The 22,812-nt window shown below is 40.5% G+C and overlaps 1 protein-coding gene across 1 annotated transcript in view; it reads right to left on the reverse strand.

Annotated features, from left to right (window-relative positions):
- Positions 1-22,812, reverse strand: part of ITGA9 (integrin, alpha 9) — a gene marked incomplete at its 5' end in the record, with an annotated part of 211,624 nt that overhangs the window by 42,592 nt on the left and 146,220 nt on the right. Inside the window, 3 exons of the mRNA XM_010187303.1 lie at positions 2,160-2,249; positions 6,202-6,281; positions 7,547-7,633. Of these exons, the coding sequence (XP_010185605.1) occupies positions 2,160-2,249; positions 6,202-6,281; positions 7,547-7,633 (257 nt within the window). The remainder of the gene's footprint in view (positions 1-2,159; positions 2,250-6,201; positions 6,282-7,546; positions 7,634-22,812) is intronic.

Consider the following 22,812-nt stretch of genomic DNA (forward strand, 5'->3'; position numbering starts at 1 on the left):
CAAAACCTCTTCTCCAGGCCCTCCTGCCATGGATGATTTGTGCAAGTCCTTGTGTAACACAGGAAATCATTGCACTATCAAGTTAATCTGAAGAAACAGTAACAGGAATACTTTCAGTTACATATTCACTAAAGCAACATTTCAGTTTTATCTCTCTGCCATTTATGTAGCACTGCAGGAATAAACACTTCATTAATTGTCTGATCTTCACTACCTTTATGATTTGCATATGCCTAAAACTGTCTTCTCTTCCCATGCTCTCCTTTTGGGTCAGAGTTTTTTTGAGACAGAATTTTAAGCCTGTTTAGGTACATTTGCTTTTTTTTCCTGCCTACCTCCTGTGCCAGGGATTGCTAGAGGAAACAGTGAGACAGATTTACTCCTCCCATTTATGGCGTTGTGCCACAAGGCTCCTCCCAAACATAGTACAAGCCCTTCCGGGCTATTTATGACCAGGGATGAAGTTCACTCTCATAGACTCTAATGCAGGATAGCTAATGAAAAATAAGCTTTCAAAATATACTGTCCAAAAAAAGAGTATTCCTAATATTACCATGCCTGGGAATGTTGTGCCCTCCAATAAACCAAACTTTTCCCTGGTAGTTGGACATTTCTGTGAACTTGAATTAACTAAGCCTTGTCTATGAGAAAGAAAAAATCAAATCCACATAGTCAGTTGGGTGCGGCTTATAAATTCCTTGTGCTTTAAAGAAGTACATTCTGAAATGAAAGAAAAGAGCCCAATTTTTATACGTTTTTTTTTGGCATGCATTATTCTGTAGGTCACAGAGATTTAAAGACACAGATGAAAGCATTTGTATTTGTGAAGCTGTAAAAAAGTGGATCTGTATCAAAGCATCAAGAAGCAAGGGATACAGAGTTAAATTTGTATACAACCTGTAACAACGAAAGCATTCAAAAACTTCCAGAACATGTTGCTGAGACTATACTCTCAATATAGCCGAGATTTTTGTCCTTGCTTGTGAGGTCTGACTGCTCTTCTTTGTGTAGTCCTAAGCCATTCTGACTACTGTGGGAGTCATTAAAAGATGTTATTTCTGTGTAACAGGAGGGGAAATTAGGTTTATGCAGTAAAATCTAGCCTAGGCCACGAATCTAAGTTTACCCAGCTTTTCTGTCAAATCACATGTCAGTGCAGGTAACTTGGTTCCTACACATCTAGCACACTGGTCAAAGGAATCTTTGACTTCCACTGATGCCAACCTGCACTGGTCATTTAGACAATACGTATTCCCTGGGCATTGCCATAAATGGTGGCTGAAACAGACATTGGCCTCTTGGGGACACTGCTGATGAGTTTTTGCTTCCCTAGTTCAGGAATGAATGTCAACTTTCTCATTCTACATCGATGCTAATTCACCTCCAGTGAACAGGTCCCCCACTTCCAACTTGAGCACTGTCTATGCCAGAGAACAGTCTGTCTGTGAGACTGACCACAAATATTTCCTTCTAGATTGTAATGTAGAAGTGGAAGGAAAGAGCCCCTAGTACAAAGGCAGGAACTCACACATGGGCAGCCCTGGGGAGAGGACAATGGCTATGTGTTATATAAGTATTGCAGTCAAAGGGTGGGTGATGTTTCTCAGTTAGTATTCAGACACCTCGCAGGCTAGAGAGTGGAGGGAGAGGGAAAACAAACAGAAACAAAATCTGGTTGTAAAATTAAACAGAAAGGCAAACAGCTAGACTCCACCAAGCTCCTTAAAATCCCAGAACATTTGACCCTAACCTTTGGTCCGGTGATTCTCAACCATATCCTTAAAGACATGCCCTAAGGAACAAGATGTGATTTACTTGTTCTGTTTTTATTTTATTTTAAGGTACATCATATTTACATAATCACATGAATTCAAATACGATCACTAAAACACATACTATAAATGTGATGGTAACTAATTAGTGTTAGCTAGAAAGGAGTGAGAAAGAAGTACAGTGTTGGAATGAAAGGCATGACAAACAAAATTCCCAGATAATGAATGAGGTTGTCTGTATTTCCAGAGTCTGGGAAACAGTGAAAAAGCAGTAGACAGGCTACATGTAAACAAAGAGAAGAATTCAGCTTTTCATCGGAAGATACTCAGATGTTATTATTAGGATTATTACTCTTTTTGTTATTTTATTTGCTGACCAGTACTTACCCATTGATAGATGAGTCCACTTCATGCATCAGGGGCACTGACAAGGTTAGAGTATTATCGTGCAGAGATTCATTGTGTTCTAGGTTTCCACTATGCCAGAAAAGAAAAATAAACATGCTGTAAATTGACAGCCTTTGCAATATATCACACAGTTTCACAGCTATTCCTTTGCCTTGTACTCTGAGCCTCTCTATTTGAGTGATGTCAGCTCTCCTTAAGAAGCCTTTTGAAGATTAAGAGTCACATTTGTTCATCCCACCTTGTAGGGCACATCCATAAAGCATGCATGTTGTGGCTGTGACATCATCAGGTTCACACCAAAAAAACCTAACTTGGAGCAAGGTGTGAATTCAAATGGCAGTGTGAAACTACAGCAGTCATCGTATACAGTAGAGAGCAACAAGGACATTTAGATTCCAATGCAAGGGTTCATTTCCTCCCAGCCTGACTGTACATCAGTTTGGGAAGGATACACACAGCCCTCAGAGGATCTTGTCTCAGTAAATGAAACTGGGTGTTCATCATACCACAGCACCAATGTGGTACCACTAGAAGCATCTTTTTGGGTGAGATCCTCATACTGAACTGGCTGTAAACTCTCAGCAGTTCCACACCCTCTTCTGGTACTTTGCTGCCAGAATGAAAGCACTGCTACTTTACATTTTCAAAGGCAGTTGCCTCAACTAGTTAAAAGCAGAAGGAGGAGAGACAGAAGTGAGCAATCATCTTTCATTTGAGTCCATTGATTTCAGTGTGAACGCTTATGTATGAAGTCTGGGAAAGTTTCCTGAAGTGCATGTCCAACACACAAACTTGCAATTATTCTAATTCTAATGATGAGTCTGCTTGGTGGATGACATCTCAGAAGAACAATTTTCAAAGATACATTACATTTATTTCCAATTTCTTCAACAGTGACTTTGGAATCACTTTTGCCTTGCTGTGCGTTGTATTTACTCACAAATCAAACTGGCAAAACAAAAGATATGATCCTATTTATTTGAGGACAGTATCACTGAGGCAAAGGCAGGCAGTAACATCCCCAAGTGATACCATGCAGTTGATGAGTTGCTCAGATTACAAAACCAGAACTTGCTGGCTACATACGTGCATAGATTCAGCTCAGCTTTCTGCAACTCACTCATTGGCCATGTCTCCTAATAAAATTATGGCCCGGATGGAAAAAACCCCAAACTTTCAGTACCAGGAAATAAAATGCTTAATAAAATCTTTTCCTCTGAATAGTCTCAAAAAAAGAGTCCAAAATTGAAATATTTCTTATCCAACACAAATACCCAGCTACTGTGGCAGTAAGCAGAATAAGCAAGTAGAATTTCATACAGGGTTCATGGGTATGTGCCCACCTGTTTCAAATGGAGCAGAGGTACTGTCAGAAAAGGACAATATAGCTGAGTCACTCAAGCTCTAGAAAAATACTTCACGCCAGAAAGCACAGAAGTGGGTCTGTTTGGTTTTTTTTAAAACCCAAAAAAGAGTAAATGTAATGTAATGTTTAGCTCTTTCTCCAATTGATCTCTCCTACTCTGAACCAGTCTCACTACAGATGCTACTGCCAAATTTGCAGCTTCAAGGGACAGGTTTAATTGGCCACTTGAAGGGCAATACTGACTTTCCCATGACAGCGTGGCATAGCTTCTCCTTGTCGAGCCATTTCTGCCAGATTAGCTCCAGTTTTGTGTGGAAACACTCATTGCAGTCTGACCACAGCACAGACACTTCCTCACCATTTCCTTATCATTGACTTTACCCCAGGGCTCTTGTGGTAGAAAGACTTTATTATACTTATTTGACAGGAAGGGAATTGAGCAATTTGCCCCAGGTCACAGCAAAAAAGAGGGTAATCAGCACTGGGATGTGCACTGTTGTCTTTGGAGGTTCAGCTGAATCCTTCAAAACACAACTGCCCTCCCACCCATCCTCCTGAAATGAGAAACTTTCTCTTAACCCCTCTGAGCATTCACACTATGTGTACAAAGTACTATTTATTTCTTTGCTCCATCTAAATGCACTGACTAGCCCTTCTCACTGGCAGAGCACAGAAATCTGAGGAGTGATATTACGGAGGAAAGCCCTGTGCTATTCAAGGCAGGGAAATGAGAGGTGCAATCTGGAAAACACTGGCTGGGCAAATTTAAAGCGGTGCTGACCCATCTTTGCACCAGCTGGCATTCATCTAGCAGATACCAGTGCATCTCCTTGGCTGTCCTGGTTTAAGCTAAATAGAACTAATTTTCTATTTATTGATTTTACTTTTCAGGTCAGTCTCTTCTAAGTGGCTGAACTTGCTGAAACTAGCAGCTTGTTTTTCCAGACAGTGTGTATTCTTACAAGTGATAATCACAAGGCCACTGTCCCACCATGGGTACTGTATCAGCACCTATGGGAAGGAGTGGACCCAAAACTGATTAACTAGGTAATCTATTCCACATACATCATACTCAGTTTAAATCTGAGGGATCATGAGGGTCTTGGCCTTTCCATCTTGGACCCTTCCTTCCGTCTCAATCCTGCAATAGCCGAAGTCCGAGCAGAACCCTGCTAGTTTGTCTGCCTCTGATCCTGATTCATGTGTTCCTGCATCCTGATCCCACCTGCTGCTGAGTCTGGTCTGGTCTTTCCCAGTGCCCTGCTCTGCAGAGCCTCTGGTGATGTAATCATCACTGGGGGAGTGGGGGGAGGGAGGATTTTGTATTTATTTTAAATATATATTTGTACATATCTGTATATAACTCATTATTTTCCTAATTACATTATTATCCTGTAGTATTAGTATTACTGTTTTATTAAACCTGTTAGTTTTATTTTCCAACCTGTAAAGTCTCTCTCCCTTATTCTCTTTTCCCTTCTCGGGAGGTGAGAGGGGTTAATAGAGAGCATCTGTCCAGGATTTAGTGGTCAGCCCAGCCCTAAACCACAACATTGACCTAGAAGCATCATCTGAACACACGATTAGCTTCTCACAGAGAACAAAACTTCTCTGATGTGTAAGACAAGATCTTCTCCTTCGATGCAAGGTCTCACCTTCAGTGTTTCATACCAGCCCCATGTGCTGCAGGATCTTGTTCCCACCTACTGCTGTTCCTGCACCTTATGAGAGTAGTCGCTCAGCAACTGCTATATCTCACCTCTCATACCTCAGCTTGTTGGTGAGGTACCATCAAATTGAGGAGATTTCAAACTGGAGGTCCTGATTTTGACATGGGAGGTTATGAAGTTGGCCCACTCACGCAGTAAGTGGAAGCAGGAACTAGTCACACATGAAGCATGTCAAAGCAGCAGTTCATGGCCCAGATTAATGCAGCTGTTCTACTGTCAGTTCTCATACACATCCTGACAGTGCCTGTGACTGAATCACCCATGTAGTCTGCTTCTTTGTGCAGCATCATCTTAGGAGGCACACAGCATGGGCCACACCTTATATTCTGCCCAAGATAAAATCCCTATGCACACACACTTGGCACCACTTTACTTCAATGCCTGCTCCAAGTGCCCTTGGGGAAGTACCCTATTCAGCTGTTTCACACAGTCTGTCATAGCTCGCTGAAGATCCACAGGGGGGAAAAAATAGACATGCAACTTCGGAAACTGACAGTGAGATCCCTGACCATCTGATGAAAGCATTTATCTTTTTTGGTGTGCATCCAAGCATGCTTATTTCACTCACATGCTGGAACAAATGGGTCTGCCTGGTGTGATCTGCAGCTGAGCTGAGCTTGATATAGGGCCCAAAGGGATCGGCACAGAAACACAAGGGTCTTCCAACCGAGAGAACACAAAATCCTCCTTCAGAATTGCAACTGCCTGGCAAAGAAAACCTAAGTATGATCTTCATTTTTCAGGGAACTGTCACATGGTTCTTCCATATTATCAAAATACATGTACTTAGCCCCAGTAATTTAACCTCATTTACTACACATACACATATCTACAACTAATATCACACAGCTGTCAAGCATATGCAACGTACACTTCATGTGACAAAGAATATCCAAGTCATCAAGATGTACGAGGGTACCCTTACCTCTGCACAGTGACAAGGAAGGTAAGTGTTTCTTCCTGCCCAGACAAGTGGCTTGTGTCAAAGATCACACTGAACTCATACTGCACAAAGAAAAAGCATTATTTAGAGACACCGTATATTGTTTCAAAATGTATTTATTCTCAAACTTCACGTACATTTTACTGGCCTAGCTGCACAAAAATAGTGTACTTCGATACAGGTAAGAAAGCCTCCTCTACTGTAGAGTAGCTTTTAAATGTTAGCAACTGTGACTCTGTTCAAATGAGTCATTTTTTCCTTCACTTGTGAAAAGACCTTTACTGGAATTGCCATTCAAAGATATTTCTGGAGGAAATCATCTGCCAGGGGAAGAATATTCCAGTATAAGGGGATTGCTACCTGAAACTACCTCAGTACCAATCTATATGTTACTTGCTGGTGAAGAGATCTTTTGGGGAAATAAAGATCATGCCATACGCCTGCTCTCTGTGCAACTGGCATCACCTAAAGCAGCATTCAAGTCACTCATCGTAACGGATAAAATCAGGTGCTAATTTTGAAAAGAGAATCTACTTTGATAATCCCTGTAGCACTACATTAACTTTTCCATGCAGCAATGCTTCTGCTTAACTCCAAAACAGGTTTTGGCCAAGTTTCCAAATTCATGCTAATTTCAATTTTACAGCCAATAGAAAACAGAAAAAATTTCATGTTGGGTCAAAAGATATGTTAGCTCAAATGGAAGGGATTAATTTTTGGAAAAAAAATTCTGGAAAATTTCAGACTTATTTTGTTCAGGTGATCATGAAGTTATTCCTCATCTTCTTACCTTTCTGTGTTGGTCATTTGTATAGCTCGATTTAGTGACAGAAAGAACCCAGCTGGATTACTAAACATTATGAGAGAGTTCATCTTCTATTACCAAAGCAAACCCTCTTTGAAAGCTACCAGGAGATGATAATATGAAAAAGTAATTAAGCAACTTCATTGTAATTCATACAAATTCAGTTGCAGTTTAATGTAAGAGAAGACAAAAATAAAACCAGAATAAGGCAATGTAAGTAAGACAGAGAGCCCTTTTCTAATTTTCTGCATAGGAAATATGTAAGCTTTTTGTAGCTGCATCTCTTGCATCACTTTTCAAGAGCATTGTATTGCAGTGCACAGTGTACTATCATTGGCTTTGACTGGTGGGAAATAGGACAGCTACCCTCCATAACTGTGAAAAGCTTGGATATCTGGGTTAGAAAGCTAAATACAGTATCAGTCACAGACATTTAATAGAGTAGTTGCCCTTCCAGCCACTCCTTGGAGACAAGGAGGCGAACAGACTATCACTCTGCAAATTGAAATATAAAAACATTACCCTAGATTTCGATCTCATGAAAGGAAATCCCACACTGCACTTGAGGAAGTCTGACTCCACCAACTCACAGGCAATGCCCAGCTCCTCCTGTAAGAAAATAAAAAAGACCACGAGATTATAGATTTGGGGAGAAAAAGAGGATTACTAAGAAATACCATTGTGATGAAGTATTGTAGAAAACTAAACATTTCCCACCATAGCACTGTTATTCTCTGAAAACTAATACTCATTGAATAAGGAATGCATTTCCTCACTCCACCTCAATCAGAGCAGCACTGGAAAAAAAAAGTCATCAGAATATTGCTCTGAAAGATCACAGGGAAATATTGCATGATTAAACACATTACAGTGAGGAGAACATCCCAAGGTCTACAGATAACTCAAACCATCAGTTGTTCCCTCTGTTTATTAAAAGGCAGCTTTCAATTGATCTAGAGTACAGGTTCACAAAGTAATTTTTCCAGGTACCAGTACCGTAAATAGAAAACTGTGTTGGGCGACAGTGACGAAACCATGCTCCGCACAGATGCTGGAGAGAACATTCATCTGGTTCTGGTGTCTTTCCTTGCCCTGATTTCTTTGGTCCACGTTGACACGGATACCAAGCTTCTTTAGTGATACAACGGTGGCATAGATAAAGTAGAGGGATGAACCTCTCCTCATGCTAAACAATGACAAACTATGAACACTGCCAATAATACAAATGAAAATGGTTAGGAGCAGTCCTATCCTGCTAGACTGGTGACTCCACTAAGACAACAAAAATGCTTCTATTGAATAGAAAGTGTTTCATTGCTCCATAACATAAGTGTCTGGCTCCAGGTTAGCATGTCCTCATCTCCAGATGATCAGAGAATAATTTTGTGCTCTGTCACTGTGGACAACTTCATCTCACTAAATTTAAGGACTGGGATTCAAATCCAGAAACTGATATGCACTTTTAGGTGCCTACACAGCAGGAGATTGCTATATGATCTAGGTGCCAGTGTTCTCATCACAGTCAATGGATACAGAAAACAGTTCAGCAGACCAAATGCATATATGTGGTTTAGACTAAGCTGAATATTTCTCTAGGCCATAGTATTGACTAGATCATCACTGGAGCTATGCTATTTATGTAATGCAGCTACCATACGAATGCCTAAATTTAGACATCTAAATCTAGAAATTAACTCTATTCTAGACATGTAGCTGAGAATCAATTAGCTACAAAACATATGACTTATTTGACCTTTTTTTGGTATCTACAGCAGTTGGCAAAGCCCAGGCTCTGTTTCCTTATGCACATTTTCCATCATTTCATATGAGTTCTGCTTTAAATATGCACCTAAAATTAAGCAATTACTTGAGTACCTCTCAGCTGGAATAAGCATATGTGGAAGTAGCTTCCTGAATCATGGACTCAGGCTATATGGATCTCCAGGAAATGCCTCTCTGTCTTTCGCATTCTGACTCCAGCATAGCATTAGTGCTCTACAGACATTACTATCACCCTAATTGCAAGTCTGACAGCATTCAGATTCTTGATCTTTTAACTGCTTCCTGTGATATCCAAAAGACAAAGTCTCCTTTATCTTCAAAATCATGGTTCAAATCAGGGCATGCATTTATAGAAAATTATAGCCCTAATGCTACCTTTCTTATCTGACTCAGTATTTCAATGGTTTCATATGAAACTGACACAATTCTTCATATGAAAATGATGTAAGAAGAAAATCCATGCATGCTTGGAGATGCCTGATGACATATTACCCCAGTACTACTCAAATGCCAGAGCAGTGGCACACATTCAGCTTTACGGATTTGTTTCCTTGCAATCTTCAGTAGGCTTCTGTTTCCAGAAATACAGAAGATGGCACTACCCAACAATCAAGTATCTAGCTTCAGTCTTACAAAGCTGCTGTCCTCATATGCTGTGTTAGATCTTCTCCTCCATTTAACACTAAGCAGCAGAGCAAGTGCTTCATGGTGTAGTATCCCCTACACTTGACTTTTCTTCTCGGCAATCAGGAAGGTTCTCCAGTTTTATGCAAGTGATCAAGTGAACACAAACTATGAGCTGTGTAACCAAATGAAAAATTTCACAGCTGTTTCCTCTGGGAACATCCTTGGTTCTGTGTTGATCAAATGTCCCTTGCTGTCTAACTGTGGCAACCTATGAACTCTCTTTCATCAACTCCCGGCCTCTGTTCATCCAAGAGTGGTTTCTATTTACGTAACTGTCTGGTGGTTACAGTGACCAGATAGATGCAAGAGGCTGCCTCCTCTCCTCAAGGCCATATCACTTCAGAGATGTCAGAAAACATGACAACAGAAAGAACTCTCATCTTGATAATAGAAGAAGTGCAGTACTTCATTTTGCACGTTGGTGGCTGCCTGCCTTTGTAGACCTGAGAGTCAGCAGGCAGATGCCAGTTGTTTCATAATGGCCTGTTAAGGAAATGCCAGCTAATGTTGCATTGGCTGGTTTTGCTCTTGTTCACTGTAACAGCTTAATGCATGCAGTAAGATTGACTTGAACAACGTTCTGGCTTCATTAGCATACCATCCAGGTTAATGATTAATATTAATACAAAATTACTGAAGTTCAGATTGGGCATTAGGATAAGGTTCTTCACTGAGAGGGTAGTCGGTCACTGGAACAGCTCGCCAGGGAAATGGTCATGGCACAAGACCTGTCACGAGTTCAAGGACCATCTGAATGATGCTCTTAATCATATGATTTAGTTTTAGGTAGTCCTGCAATGAGCAGGCAGTTGGATGCAATGAGCAGGGAGTTGGACTCAATGATCCTTATGTGTCCCTCCCAACTTGAGGCACTCTGCGATTCTACTAATGCTGCAAAATCAAACTGCTTAATGCTAGGAAACAGCAGAAATAAGTTTGCCTGTACCACACTGGTTCAGCCTTCTGCTACGCAGAAAACTTCCCATGGACCCCTTACTCTGCGATTAAGATGAAGAAGCTCAGTTAATAAGTTAACATTTTGTTTTACCTTTACTGCTCACTGTCTAGCCACATAGATGGGATGCTGGATTATGGGATCATTATCTTACCCCAGATTGACTCAAGAGCTATATCCTTTTGCTGGCTTCACCTAGCTCATTATCCAGGGAAATATCATACAGAAGTACCCCAGATTTTGTTTTTTTCCTATCACAGAGATCATAACTGGACTGCAACGAAATCACAAGACTTTCAGGCCACATAAAGTAGGTTATCACTAAGAAACTAGCTTGTCAGCAGTAGAACAGGTCATACTAAAGAAATCTTTCATTCCAAATATTTTGGCATTTAGAAAGCCTGTCTTCCCTTAAAAATGTTTGGTGGACCCAATGTTCTCATGGTACAGAGGTAGGACCAGTGCCAGCTGGAGCGCAAGACCATATTACTTAAGGTATGATCCTGGAAAAAGCCCCCTATTAGAACCAAACCTAGCTCAATGATAGCTGCCATTTGTCCCCCCTCTTCCTGAAACAAACATCTTAGAAGATTTCTTAAATACTGTTTACTTTGACGGTGAAGGGTTCTTTTTACCTTGATTAGCCACCAAACCTAAGACTTAAAAAGAAGCAAAAGAGAATGTCTTAAGAAAATGGTAAGAGAGAACTGCTGGTGGAAGAAAGGTTGCCTGGATAAAACAGAGTCACAGGTCAGAGGGACTGTCTCTGGGAAGAGTCTTCATGGTGACAAACCAACACAACATGTTCCTCCTAACTGAGCTCACTCTTCCTGAATGCAGATGACCAAAAGTGGTTACATGAAATGGCACAGCCCAAACAAGGATATTGAAACTTCCTCAGCTTCACCTTGACTAACCATTTTCAAATCAGATTGGATATGCTTTTATATTTGGTTGCAAGGTCCTTGCCTCAAGTATCTCCTTAAGTAATTTCCTCCAGCCCATTAACTCCCCTTCAACAGCCTTCAGTACAATGCTCTTATCTAACTGACAACTCTTCTACCAAATTATGACTATGAGCAAAAGCAAACAAATATAAAAGTATAGGTCACTTGTGCTATTTTGCTCTCACTAGTGCTCTCACAGAGAAGGTGTGAATTCAACAACTCATTTATGGCCTGCCAGGTCTCTGCTTTTTCAAGTACACAAGCTGCTAGTAGGTACTACATCTGAAATGTCAGCAGTGAAATGCAATAGAATACCACAAAACTTGCAAAATGATGTGCTGGATATGGCTCTGATTTTTTTTAATAAAATCATACCAAGATAGTCAACAGAAACTTATATTAATCTCTGAACTTAGTTCAGTACTATTCTGAATACAGTTGATTATCTGTGCCAGAGTTGACTTCACCCTTTTAAAGACACTTATGATTAGCTGTTAATTTTGAATGGATTAAAATCACTAATATAAGGCACTGAAAACATCTTAATTGCAGAATTATTAAAATAATCTGTATATTTTTAGAAGGAAAAAAACCCTCCAACTTAATAGAAAATGCATTTACTGGCAGTTTGTATTTCTCTTTCCTTACCTATACTCAAATTAAAGCTTTTCGGTTGTTGTTTCGATGGAAAAAGTCTCCCCTGCAAATCCTGGCTACTAGCACATATGCTCTGAAACAGAGGAGAAAATGTCCGGGAAGCCTTGCTAATATGTTGGCAGAACACTCCTCTTTTGAAGTTATTGAAAATTTATTTAACTTGTTAGTTTTTTTGACACTGCTGCACAATTTCCAAAGGGTACAAAAGATGAATGACAAGAGTGAATGCTGAGGAATCCTGCACTTGTTGCCAGAGCACACACTCTTCCTATTGCTTTTTTTGTTACTGGTTTTCTTGCTCTCTAAGGCCTGTCTTTGAACTATTACATTTGACACCACAGGGGACCATGAACAGTATGCTCATCTAAGAAGTCCTAAAACGAATATGCTAAGAAAACATCACAAAGGAGGTATACTTGCACTGTCCACTTCATGCTAAGCTAAGTCGCAAAAGGTAGATACTATGCTACCTACTATATACTTTCCAGTATATAGACTTTACAACTAACTCTCCTTACTAGCTACTTGGAAATGTAGGTTCTCTGACATGCACCAAAGGTAGAGACTTATATCAGGCACTGGGAAAAATACAGTTTTGCTAAATTTGTACATTTTTTATTTCTCATCATGGACGTCGTCTTAAAGCACAGACTTATACATCAGTAATTCCAATTTGTACTTTTGGTGAAGAGGGAAACTTCCCCAAATAAGAGTTTAGATGAACATCTGGATGTTTTGTTCTACCCAACAGGACAATTATACAGGCCTGACCTGCATTTTAAGAGCTTCTTACTTTTGGGAAATATCACTGAACATATGTCTGTTCCCAGCTGGTAATCTGTTTCCTATGCACTTAGCTAGCAAAGCTGGGTAGCAGAAATGCCTCGCATGAACCTAAAATGATGTTTGAGGTAGCTTCTTCAAATCACTCTTCATGATCCTGGTCTAAGCCCTTCAGTCATACCTTCAACAACTTGTGGGTTTTGAAAGCATAGATTTTATTTTGCTCCTACCCTTATCTCTCCCTGCCTCACAATCCTCTTAATGCCTTCACTGAGGCTTCAAGGATATGAAGATTTGTCAGTTCATTTAATAGCCATCCCCTAAGCATACCTGTGTATTTCCTTTCCACAGCAACTGAGGTCAGCAAAGAATTTCGGTCAGTTACCCACATGTACAGAGCAATCAGGGATGCCTGAGCTCCTAAAATCTTGGGGATTTTTTTCAAGTAAAAAGACTGCCTCAGGCTGAGTTTCTGTATGACTGCAAGCAAGTGCAGCTCAGAGTAATTTAATCTTGGAGGCCCCTTCTTGCACATAAAACAGCTCGGGTTTCCTAACACAAAAGTCCACAGATACCATGCTCTCCTCCAAAATGGGGCTTCACTGAGTATTTTAAAAATGCAAGAACACAAAGAGGATTGGCAATATTATTGACTAGGAACTGCACAACAATTCTAGCAAAAATAATCTGAAATGACTGAAACAGTGGGTCTGATCTACCTCAGATAACTCTTAAAAGTTGCTCTGATTATCATTCCTGAAAGTCCTTTGTGCCTCTGTTTTATTTGTACAACCAGCAGTCTGATGTCTGCTTTGCCTCTTTGTCAGTGGTACTCTGTTTGCTGAATGGACAATTAATATTTCCTCTGTGTTTCTGAGCTGGACCCTGTCAGGCACAGACCTTCCTCAACTTCTTCAGTCCACAGCCAATGCTGAAGGTACCAGCAACTCACTTACATTTGAAAATCTCAGTATCTCACAAACTAAGCCAGCAGTTTTGGGGTTTGGTTTTCCTTTTTTTTTTTTCTTTTTTTCTTTTTTTTTTCCCTCATCTGTTTCAGGAGTTACAAATTCACAAAGCATTCAAACACCCACTGCTATCAATACCTAGCTCCTAGCACTGCAGAAATAGGGGATCAGACAGAGGAAGGCACAGGGAAAGCTGTGCATGATGGAGGGCCAACTTCCCAGGTAGTGGTAGCGGCACACAGTGTTCGCACTGAGTCACCTTAGAAGGCCCACAGGCCCTCTCATGAGCTGTGAGCATGCAATGTAGCTAGAGAAAAAAAACCCCATCCTGTTACTGATAGTAGCTTTGAAGATGGACTGCAGTAGTCCAGCACAGGTGGCCATTGGCTTTAAAATCAACTAAAGGTCCAGAAAAAATTCTCATGAGCATTTCAGGGAATTTCTGCATCAAGAGTAAAAATATCACTAGTTATATTCCAGGTTTTTGATACATGGTTTACTTGGCAACTTCAAGCAAACACCTTGTGTTCAGAAACTCTTCTGCATGTACTTCTCCACTTACCAAAGCAAGTGTGTGACAGAATCACACATAAGGAGGAAAAAGATGTTTGTGACAAAAAGAAATTAAGATGGTTTTACTCTTTTAACGTAACAACTTTATGGCCTGAGCTTCACAGGTTTCTTCTGTTATAAACAGTTTTCAGACATGGGTGGAATGTGACAAGTAACAATGGGAATAACACGAAGCACAAGTCAATGATAAATCAGCAGCAATAGCAACTATAGTGTGAAAATTATTGCTAATCACTACCTGCTAGGAAAAATATTACAGAGAGGGTGATACAGACTCAATATGGACTTGCTCAGCTAGATATTGTCACGAAACTAGCATCTATCTAACCTCTTGAATGCCATGATTGAAGAATATTATATATATAATCAAATTATACAATGGATTAAAAATATTTTTTGTGCATTCCAAAAGTCTGTTTTAAAGGTGTCACAGGGACTGAAAGTATTCCTTTGTTTTTCCACACACAGATATTCCCCTAACAAACCAAATCAGCAAATGCAAATATGGCAAATCATAAATTCTGCAACTTCACAAACTGCTGTTTTACTAGCAAAGACCCTCATCATCCCAGGGCTTACATGAGCAAGCAAAACTACATACCCGACTATGCTGACATGCGTGCAGCCCAATGTACATATGAAGATCTGGGGAAGTGGGGCACCTGGACCTGTATTCTGATAATGATTCAATTCTTAGATTCATTATTAGAAAATGAGCTTGAAAGGGAGTTGGGGAACCTAAACAGTTGTTTCATCAAAAGAACTATGGGGAAAAAAAGTTTTCTTTGGCATCAGGGAGAGATTTCCTGTCCTATTTCATGATCTCACTAGTAAATGCTGTAGGCACAGCACACCCCCAAGCCCAGTCAGTCTGGCTTCAAACATCTTGGATTTGCTGCTTATTTTGTGAAAACAACTATTTCTATAAAATTAATTAGAGCCTCTTGCCTCTTCCCTCTCCTTCCTGGATGGAACCTATTTATAGATGATGTGCTCACCAAATCCAACTGACCCTGAAAAATCTTTGTGTAAAAAGGGAGAGAAAGACAAAAGCTTTTCTATTTATTGAATGTTCCCAAAATTCATATTTTTTCTCTTCCTTTCTCTCTCATAAATGTTTGTCTTAACTGGCAAAAAGCTAGTGCAGCAGATTTTTAAAGCACACTGTCTCAGAAGCTCAGCCTTACGTAAGTGATTAAGCCCCCAGACAAGTTTCTGAACTGGTCAACAAAACTGAGTGTGATTTTGCGGCTTTTTTTTTTCCTTTTTTCTTTTTCTTCTTTCCTTTCTTTTACGGGACCCTCCAGTCAGATGATGAAGCTATGAAGTGAAAAGGGGATTTGGTACCACTCTGAGAAGTTTCACCTCTTTTGCTGCCCCACCAACTCTCATAAGTAGTTAGAAATTAGCTTTCACTGTACTCCACAAGCTAAACCTTTCTTTCCCTGATTGCTGAGAACTGCTGAACTTAATTTCTCCAAGCTATGGGAAATAATCCAGGGAACATCACCAAGATCCACCATCCCCATAGGTCAGCTGTCCTTCCTTCATTGTGAGGTTGGCCATGTTTCAGCTACACTGTTGGGTCAGGCCTGACTGTACGTTCCTTTTCCATATATGTTAATGTACGGCCACAAATACTCTGCCAGCAGAGCAGGAGCAGCTTCAAGGTCAGGATTCCACCTGCTCACACAACACCAGGACCATCCTTAGGCATGATCTGGGTGTTACTAGTAACATAAAGAATGCCTTTAAATTTGGTCACTGTGGGCTGCATGACGAAGTTGTGTAGAGTTTGTTATATAAGGTAAGTTAATAGAGTCTCCCCCAAGTGCTGGATGACCAGTGTCCCCAGTGGAGTCCAGGCAAGTAACAGCTGGAGTCACCAGACTTTCCCCTGTGATGTCTTTACTATGTCTCATAAAAGTTGAGATAGTGATGAGAGCCGTATTCTTGCTTTTATTTCCTCTCTACAGACAGTGGTACAAAAGCAGTCACAGAGGAAAATAGTTCTCAGCAGAGCAAATATGTACTTTTTGGAATCTGGCTCTTACTGGCAAGTTTGGATTTCTGAAGCCACTCCTCCTCCCTGCAGCAGCAATTAGCATCTGAGAAGTGACATCATTGCTGACACCATCAGTGCAGGAACTCAGGCTGGAGCCCTGGCCCCTGCAGTACCTCCATGCCCCAGGGAACATGCATTAGCTTAAGCCTGGGTCTCAGCCTCTTTTCTCAGTACAGGGGGCTGCTGGTCCAGTCAAGATAACCTCAGGCTCCTGAAGGCCTAACTCCTGAACACAATGCAAACCAAATATTTTCCCAGGGCCAGAAAGCTCAAGCTGCCTTTTCCCTCCCAACCCCATGAGCCTTGAATGCTTCCTAAATCCCATCAAGGAGGAACCACCTGAGCTGAAAGGCTGCAAGAAGGAGGCCAGCAGCTACCTTGTCTACAGGCACTGGAAACTTCCCAAGGAAGCCTGTTACCATGCCTTTTTCTGAGTGTTTTGCTATCTGAGGCTTTGGAGGAGCACACAAGGCTTGAGAGCTTTCCCTAACCATTTTCTGCCTATGCTCCTCCTTGTTTTAATGCCAGCTCTGGGTAGGGGCAGCTTTGGGATGAGATTTGCCTGCTTCTGTAGAAGAGCAATCTGAGAAATGCTGGAGGAAGATCAGTACCAGCCCTAAAGTCAGTTCATTCATTTTCTACTAAAAAAGGAAGAGCGCTCTTCTCATGGGAAGGATTCAGATGAAAACCTCTGTTCTTCATGGTATTTAAGAAAAAATGTCTTCAATGGGCCTTGGCAGCGAGAACCACTTGCACATGGATCCCTTTCTCATCTCTCCCTCTTGCAAACTGACCTTTTCTTTCAAGCCTTTAAAGGATGCTTCCTTCCTTCCTTCAAAGGATGCATCCTTCCTTCAAAGGATGCTAAGCAATGACAAGCTACTTCTAGCAAGATGACTTCATTTAAGAATGTATTATGATCAGTCTCTTGAAAGTGGCCTTTCTTGATTGCTGTGTCACTTTCTCTCTTTAGAGAACCAAGAAAAGCAAGGATAACAGGGCTGGCTGCTTATGGGGTAGGGCAGTTAATGTCACTCCCCAAATTAAAAAAACAACTAAAAATGCAAAGAAGCGAAGCATCAAGCTTGGAATACAGGAGAGGTTTGCAAGCTCAATTTACCTACTGAATACTTTAATGTAATCCATGTCTACAATTACCAAGAAATTACTATCTTTCTAAACCTGTATTAATTAATGAAAACAGACAAAACACATTCCAGTGACTAAGTTTTTCCTGTCCTTTGTAATCCTTACTAAAGATTCAGGTTCCTAACTTCTATTAAGATGCAAGTGCCTTTCACATAATAAGTACTTTCTATAGTGGAAAAATGTAATTATTGCTTGGAATAGAAAGACAAAGAATCCCTTGCTTGGAACACTCCATCTAAAACAATAAACAGGCTCCTTTGCTCTTGCTCTTCTTTGCATGCAGCCTTTCAAAACAATGTACAGTCACTGGGGGAAAAAAGAAAGAAAGAAAAAAAGCTAACATTAAACTTCATTTGAGGTCTACTGCTCATGCTATTTTCCAACTCAGGCAGGCAGACAAAAGTATTGTGGTTTCCAACTGGGATTAACCCATAGGCTCCACTCATGACCTTAACCTAATAATTTTTATTTTCTCCTCCATAGGTAGTTCAGATGAGAAATGGGAGAAAGGCATGCCATGGTTGAATCAGAACTGATAAGATATCACACTATGTCTCATACCTTCACAGATACTGAACCTTTCAGATATTCCCAAAATATATGTTGCTACTATTGCTATACTCCTTGCCCTGGAAATACCTATGGATAGATTTATGCCTGCTGCATTTAAAAAAAAAAAAAGATTAAAAAATAACAAAAAACAAAGGGGGTAATAATAAAGCTAAGACACTTCCTCCCCCCCTCCTTGGATCAAAGAGCCAACACAATTGAAAACACCAATCATTCAGCTTTCAGAAGTTTTGACAATTCCATCAATTCCACCAAAATTTTATTTTTTATAAAAAAGTACACTACTCTGCCTTAGTTGGAGAAGTATTAGGGACATACAGGATCCCTGAGTTAACCTGGTATTGCCATAAGTATTTATATTGTATTCCTATTGTACCATATTTGAACCAATTCAGCTGCTTTCTTCCTTACACACACTCACACATACATTGCCCCATTTATCAGCAAGGCACAAGACAAAATAAAAAGGGAACTGTGCACTTGCAGACAAGCAAAAGAAACTATTTCATAGAGCCAAAATCATTCACACACACACACACACACACACACACACACACTGAAAATGACCCAGACACAGCCACTTTACAGCAGGTATTTTGTACCCCACAGGTTACTGCCTTTAGTAGGTATTACAGTTCGGGAGCCAAGCATGTGCTGGTTACACTTACATTTGTAGGGCCTTGTCAGTAGATTTTTATATGCATCTATTCCTTTTGCATGAGTTTTCCAGCTTGATATTGGAAAGAATGGTAACCATCACTTCTAACATGAATTCTAATCACACAGATCATTTAATATTCTTTTTCGGGACCAGTGCCATGGGTTGCACAGCCAGTTCAGCGAAGCCACAGCCCAAGGCAGGGCCCACTGCCCCTTCCCCTGTTTCCCTGAGGGTCCAACAGAGTCAGGCAACTGGCAGATCCAGTTGACTAGCCCTGTCTCTGGTACAGGGCCATCATTGAGCAGCAAAAAGATCACAGGAGCTGCACTGCACATGTGGGTGTCCAGGCCTAGTAACAGGGAAGTGATGGATGGGCGCAAACCATGTCAGAGAGCCAGCACAAGGGACTTGGGATCCTGGTGCCACTCCTGCGGTCCACTTTTAGCAACACAAATCTGAACACATCTGAAATTCAGTATCAATGGTTTCTAAATAAATTGGCATGCAATGGTATAAAAGCACACCTCTATTTATTTGTATCATTTATCCTCTTTCAGTAGGAACACACAGAGAGGCTGTTGGGAAGATGAATAAGCTCTTCAACCTGTCTCCACAGTGGTCGAACTGAGTGCCTGGGGAGGCATACGAGAGTAAGGCAAGCATACAGAGCTATTTTCCTCATATTCTCCCCATCTCCAAAACATTTTTGACCCAAAGGTGTCCTGAGCCTGAGTTAACTTCTGTGTAATCCCTAACCCTTTGCGGATTCCTCTTCAATGAACTTGCTTACCTGCCCCAGCCGTTGGACATATTTTAGCTCCTACCTGACCTTGTGGTGAGGAGTGCCACAGCCTGACCAAGACATGGTGTGAAGCACCGCTTTCTTTTGTTTGCTTCTTATTGTAGACAGCGGGCTAGCAGAAAAATATTCATTGCCCTTCACCCAAAGTCCACTCATCTGGTTTACTAGATGCTTTCCCCAGCTATTGCCTTAGGTAGTCACTTGAAAAACAAATGTTTTGTCACCATCACTTGAAATACTGTTTTTCATTTACTCCAAGAGTTGTAGAGCTCTCCCTTCTAAAGAGTCTTTTCCTGGCATGATATGGGCAAAAGCCTTTTGCATCCAGCGACAGGACAAGTAAACAGGGTACAAAAATTACTGGGAAACAAGCAGGCTAGCTGAACCCCCACCATCCACAAGGCAAACAGACTCAGCAACCGCCTCTCTGGCGTGCTGGTGTGGACACTTGTGCTGGCTGAAAGTGCCACAGTATCAGGAACAGTCCCTGAGATATTAGTGCAGCCAAATACAAAGCTGGAAACTTGGACTAAATTTAATCCAAACTTAATCTTCCCCATGTACTTGCACCTTATTTTGGAATTTTACCCTTACTGATCTGGGTCAAGGATTTTGCCAAGCAATGAGACGTCCACACACAGGTGACCACTGAACCATCAGCCAACTCGATAGGAAATTCAATGTGCACTACCCCTTGCAAAAGAGATGCTTAAAAGCCGTTCAACATGACATACTTCTGTTTAGTCTCTGCATCCCGTGATTACAAGTCTCATCTTAAAAGAGAAACCTACAAAAGGTAAGCCTATGCACAATTGCCAGTCTTACTAATCATGAATTGCCACAATAGTTTTTAAGTTAGACCAAAGATTTCGTGAAAAGGGTGCAGAATGAGAAAAATCCACGATCCACACATACCAAAGCATTACAAAATGGTGCCTATTTAATAACGCACTACCAGTTTGCCAACCAAGACAAAACTTTTGCCCATAAAAATGTGAATACGCACCTTTTGTAAACACTGCACTAGGTAGTACATACACTAATATACTACTAAGCCTAAGGCAATATGCATGTACTCACCATGTCCTTCAAGTTTCACATATAAAAACATAGTAAAATGCTGAAGAAAATAAAGACTAAGGGAAAATCAGGTTTCTGACCCCACAGTGATAATTTTTAAAAAGAAACAAAAAAAAAATACACAAAACATCTGTGACACATTCAGCTAAATTCAGCAGTAATTTACATTTTGCTATTCCTAAAAAAAAAAGCTTTTCCCTATAAAACTGCAGAAACTTTGTTGGCTTAAATGCCTGTGAAGACAGATGCAATTATTCAGAAAAGAAAACTAAGTCTTGAGAGTAAAAAAAAAAAGCATGTCCAGAATGATACACTGGCAAGTTCCTATATCCGTCACACCATTACATGCATATCTAAACTACACACGCTGTTGTAATCTGTCAGCAGTGCACTGAATTTGATTATACCTTTCTTTCAAAAAAACTGTGGATTAACACATATCTTTTTTATCTTTATTATTCCCTCATGATCCGTGCATAGGAACATTAAGATAAGCTTAGTAACAGCAGTGCATTCTCATACATATGAATCCGTGCTCTCCAATAGTCTAGGGAAAACTCTGAGACAGGGAAGCCATTGGGAGAAGAAAGCGTTCTGGGGTAGCCTTTCCTTTATCTCACTTCACATGTAGATGTATGTATATAAGTGCTCACACAAACATGTATCTCATACTACTAAATCATGTTTGCATGACAACATTAACAGAGGAATTGGGTTTTAATTGCTAAAGATAACCCATAGGTTATACACATTATTCTGCTATACCAACAAAAACGTATCTTCAAAACATGCAGAAATCAAATAAATGAACCAACATTAATTTCCTAGTGGTGTTTCTGAAAGCACAGATAATATATGCCCACATACACTGTAGGACAACTTTCTGTGTGTAAGGCATAAATTATACTGAATATTGGTGTAGTCAAATGCAACACAGCTATTTTCTCACAGTGTTATAATGAACGCTTAAATTGTGAGTTCAGGAAATAAATTCAAATGTCAAATACACATAGTTCAATGAAAAAGCAAATGGAAAACCTCACAAATAATAATAATAATAAATTAAAACCAAATTGTATGAGGAAACACAACCAATAAAAAATCAAGCCTTACCCCACCCTCTCCCTTCTTCCCTGGTGGTAATTTTCAAGTGTGAAGAATAATATCAAGGTAATAACAATAATAATGAGTTTGGCAATGTTTATTTTCCTAGAATTAATAAACCTTAGCTCAGCCTACAGTTCCCAACAGCCAAAGCCAAATCTGAAACCCCAGGAAATGCCTTTTGCAAACACAAACAGGTTTAGAAGTTTTGTATTTTCTCTTTCAGAAACTCAAATATAAGCTACAGCAGGGCTTTTTACACAGAAAGACCTGATGACATGATAAATACTACATAATCTAGGGACACTGCTGAAATGCAAAGGTATAATCCAGTACTTACTGAATCGACATATTAAAACATCTTTATTTTAATGTAAATGTTTTCTTTTTTTAAAACAAAAGCTTAGCAGTTCACTCGTACAGCTTTACTTTAAGAGGTGCCGCTCTATTTTATAGAGCAGCTTTTTAGTGCGCTCCTCCTTTTTCCCTTGCTAAGTGGAAACCACTGCGTTACTATTCTGCAGATGATTACAGCCAAAAGTCAAGCACAGGTTTTCTGACCTCCTCCCAAAGGCAAGGCTGCGAAAGCACTGCTGGCTGGGAACACGCCTGGCTCAGCATCCCTTGCAGCCTGCCCGAGCAGGGGGTCCGCTGAGACAGCCCAGAGTGGGGGTTCCCTGCTCACTCCCAGAGCCTGTAATGTAGCCAGCTGAAACGCTTCTTGCTTTTCCTCCCCGCCTTGCTCAATGACTGTTTTTGATGAAACACTACAGGAAGCTCCCTCTCAAAAAAAAAAAACCCAGACCAAACAATAAAACCAAAACCAACAGATCTGGGGCTTGAAGGCCTCCTTCAAAGGGCTGGTTAACTGATGCTGGCTGAACTCAGGGTTACGTCACTGACTGCTGCTCTGGGAGGAGGGAGCCTGCCTCACCTACTTCCCTAGAGGAAATCAAGGCTCTCCTGAGAGCTTTTCCACCATGATTTTGAAGGGGAAGAGCACAA

This window comes from Mesitornis unicolor, unplaced genomic scaffold (genome assembly GCF_000695765.1).
Source record: "Mesitornis unicolor isolate BGI_N332 unplaced genomic scaffold, ASM69576v1 scaffold4156, whole genome shotgun sequence".
Taxonomy (NCBI): Eukaryota; Metazoa; Chordata; class Aves; order Mesitornithiformes; family Mesitornithidae; genus Mesitornis; species Mesitornis unicolor.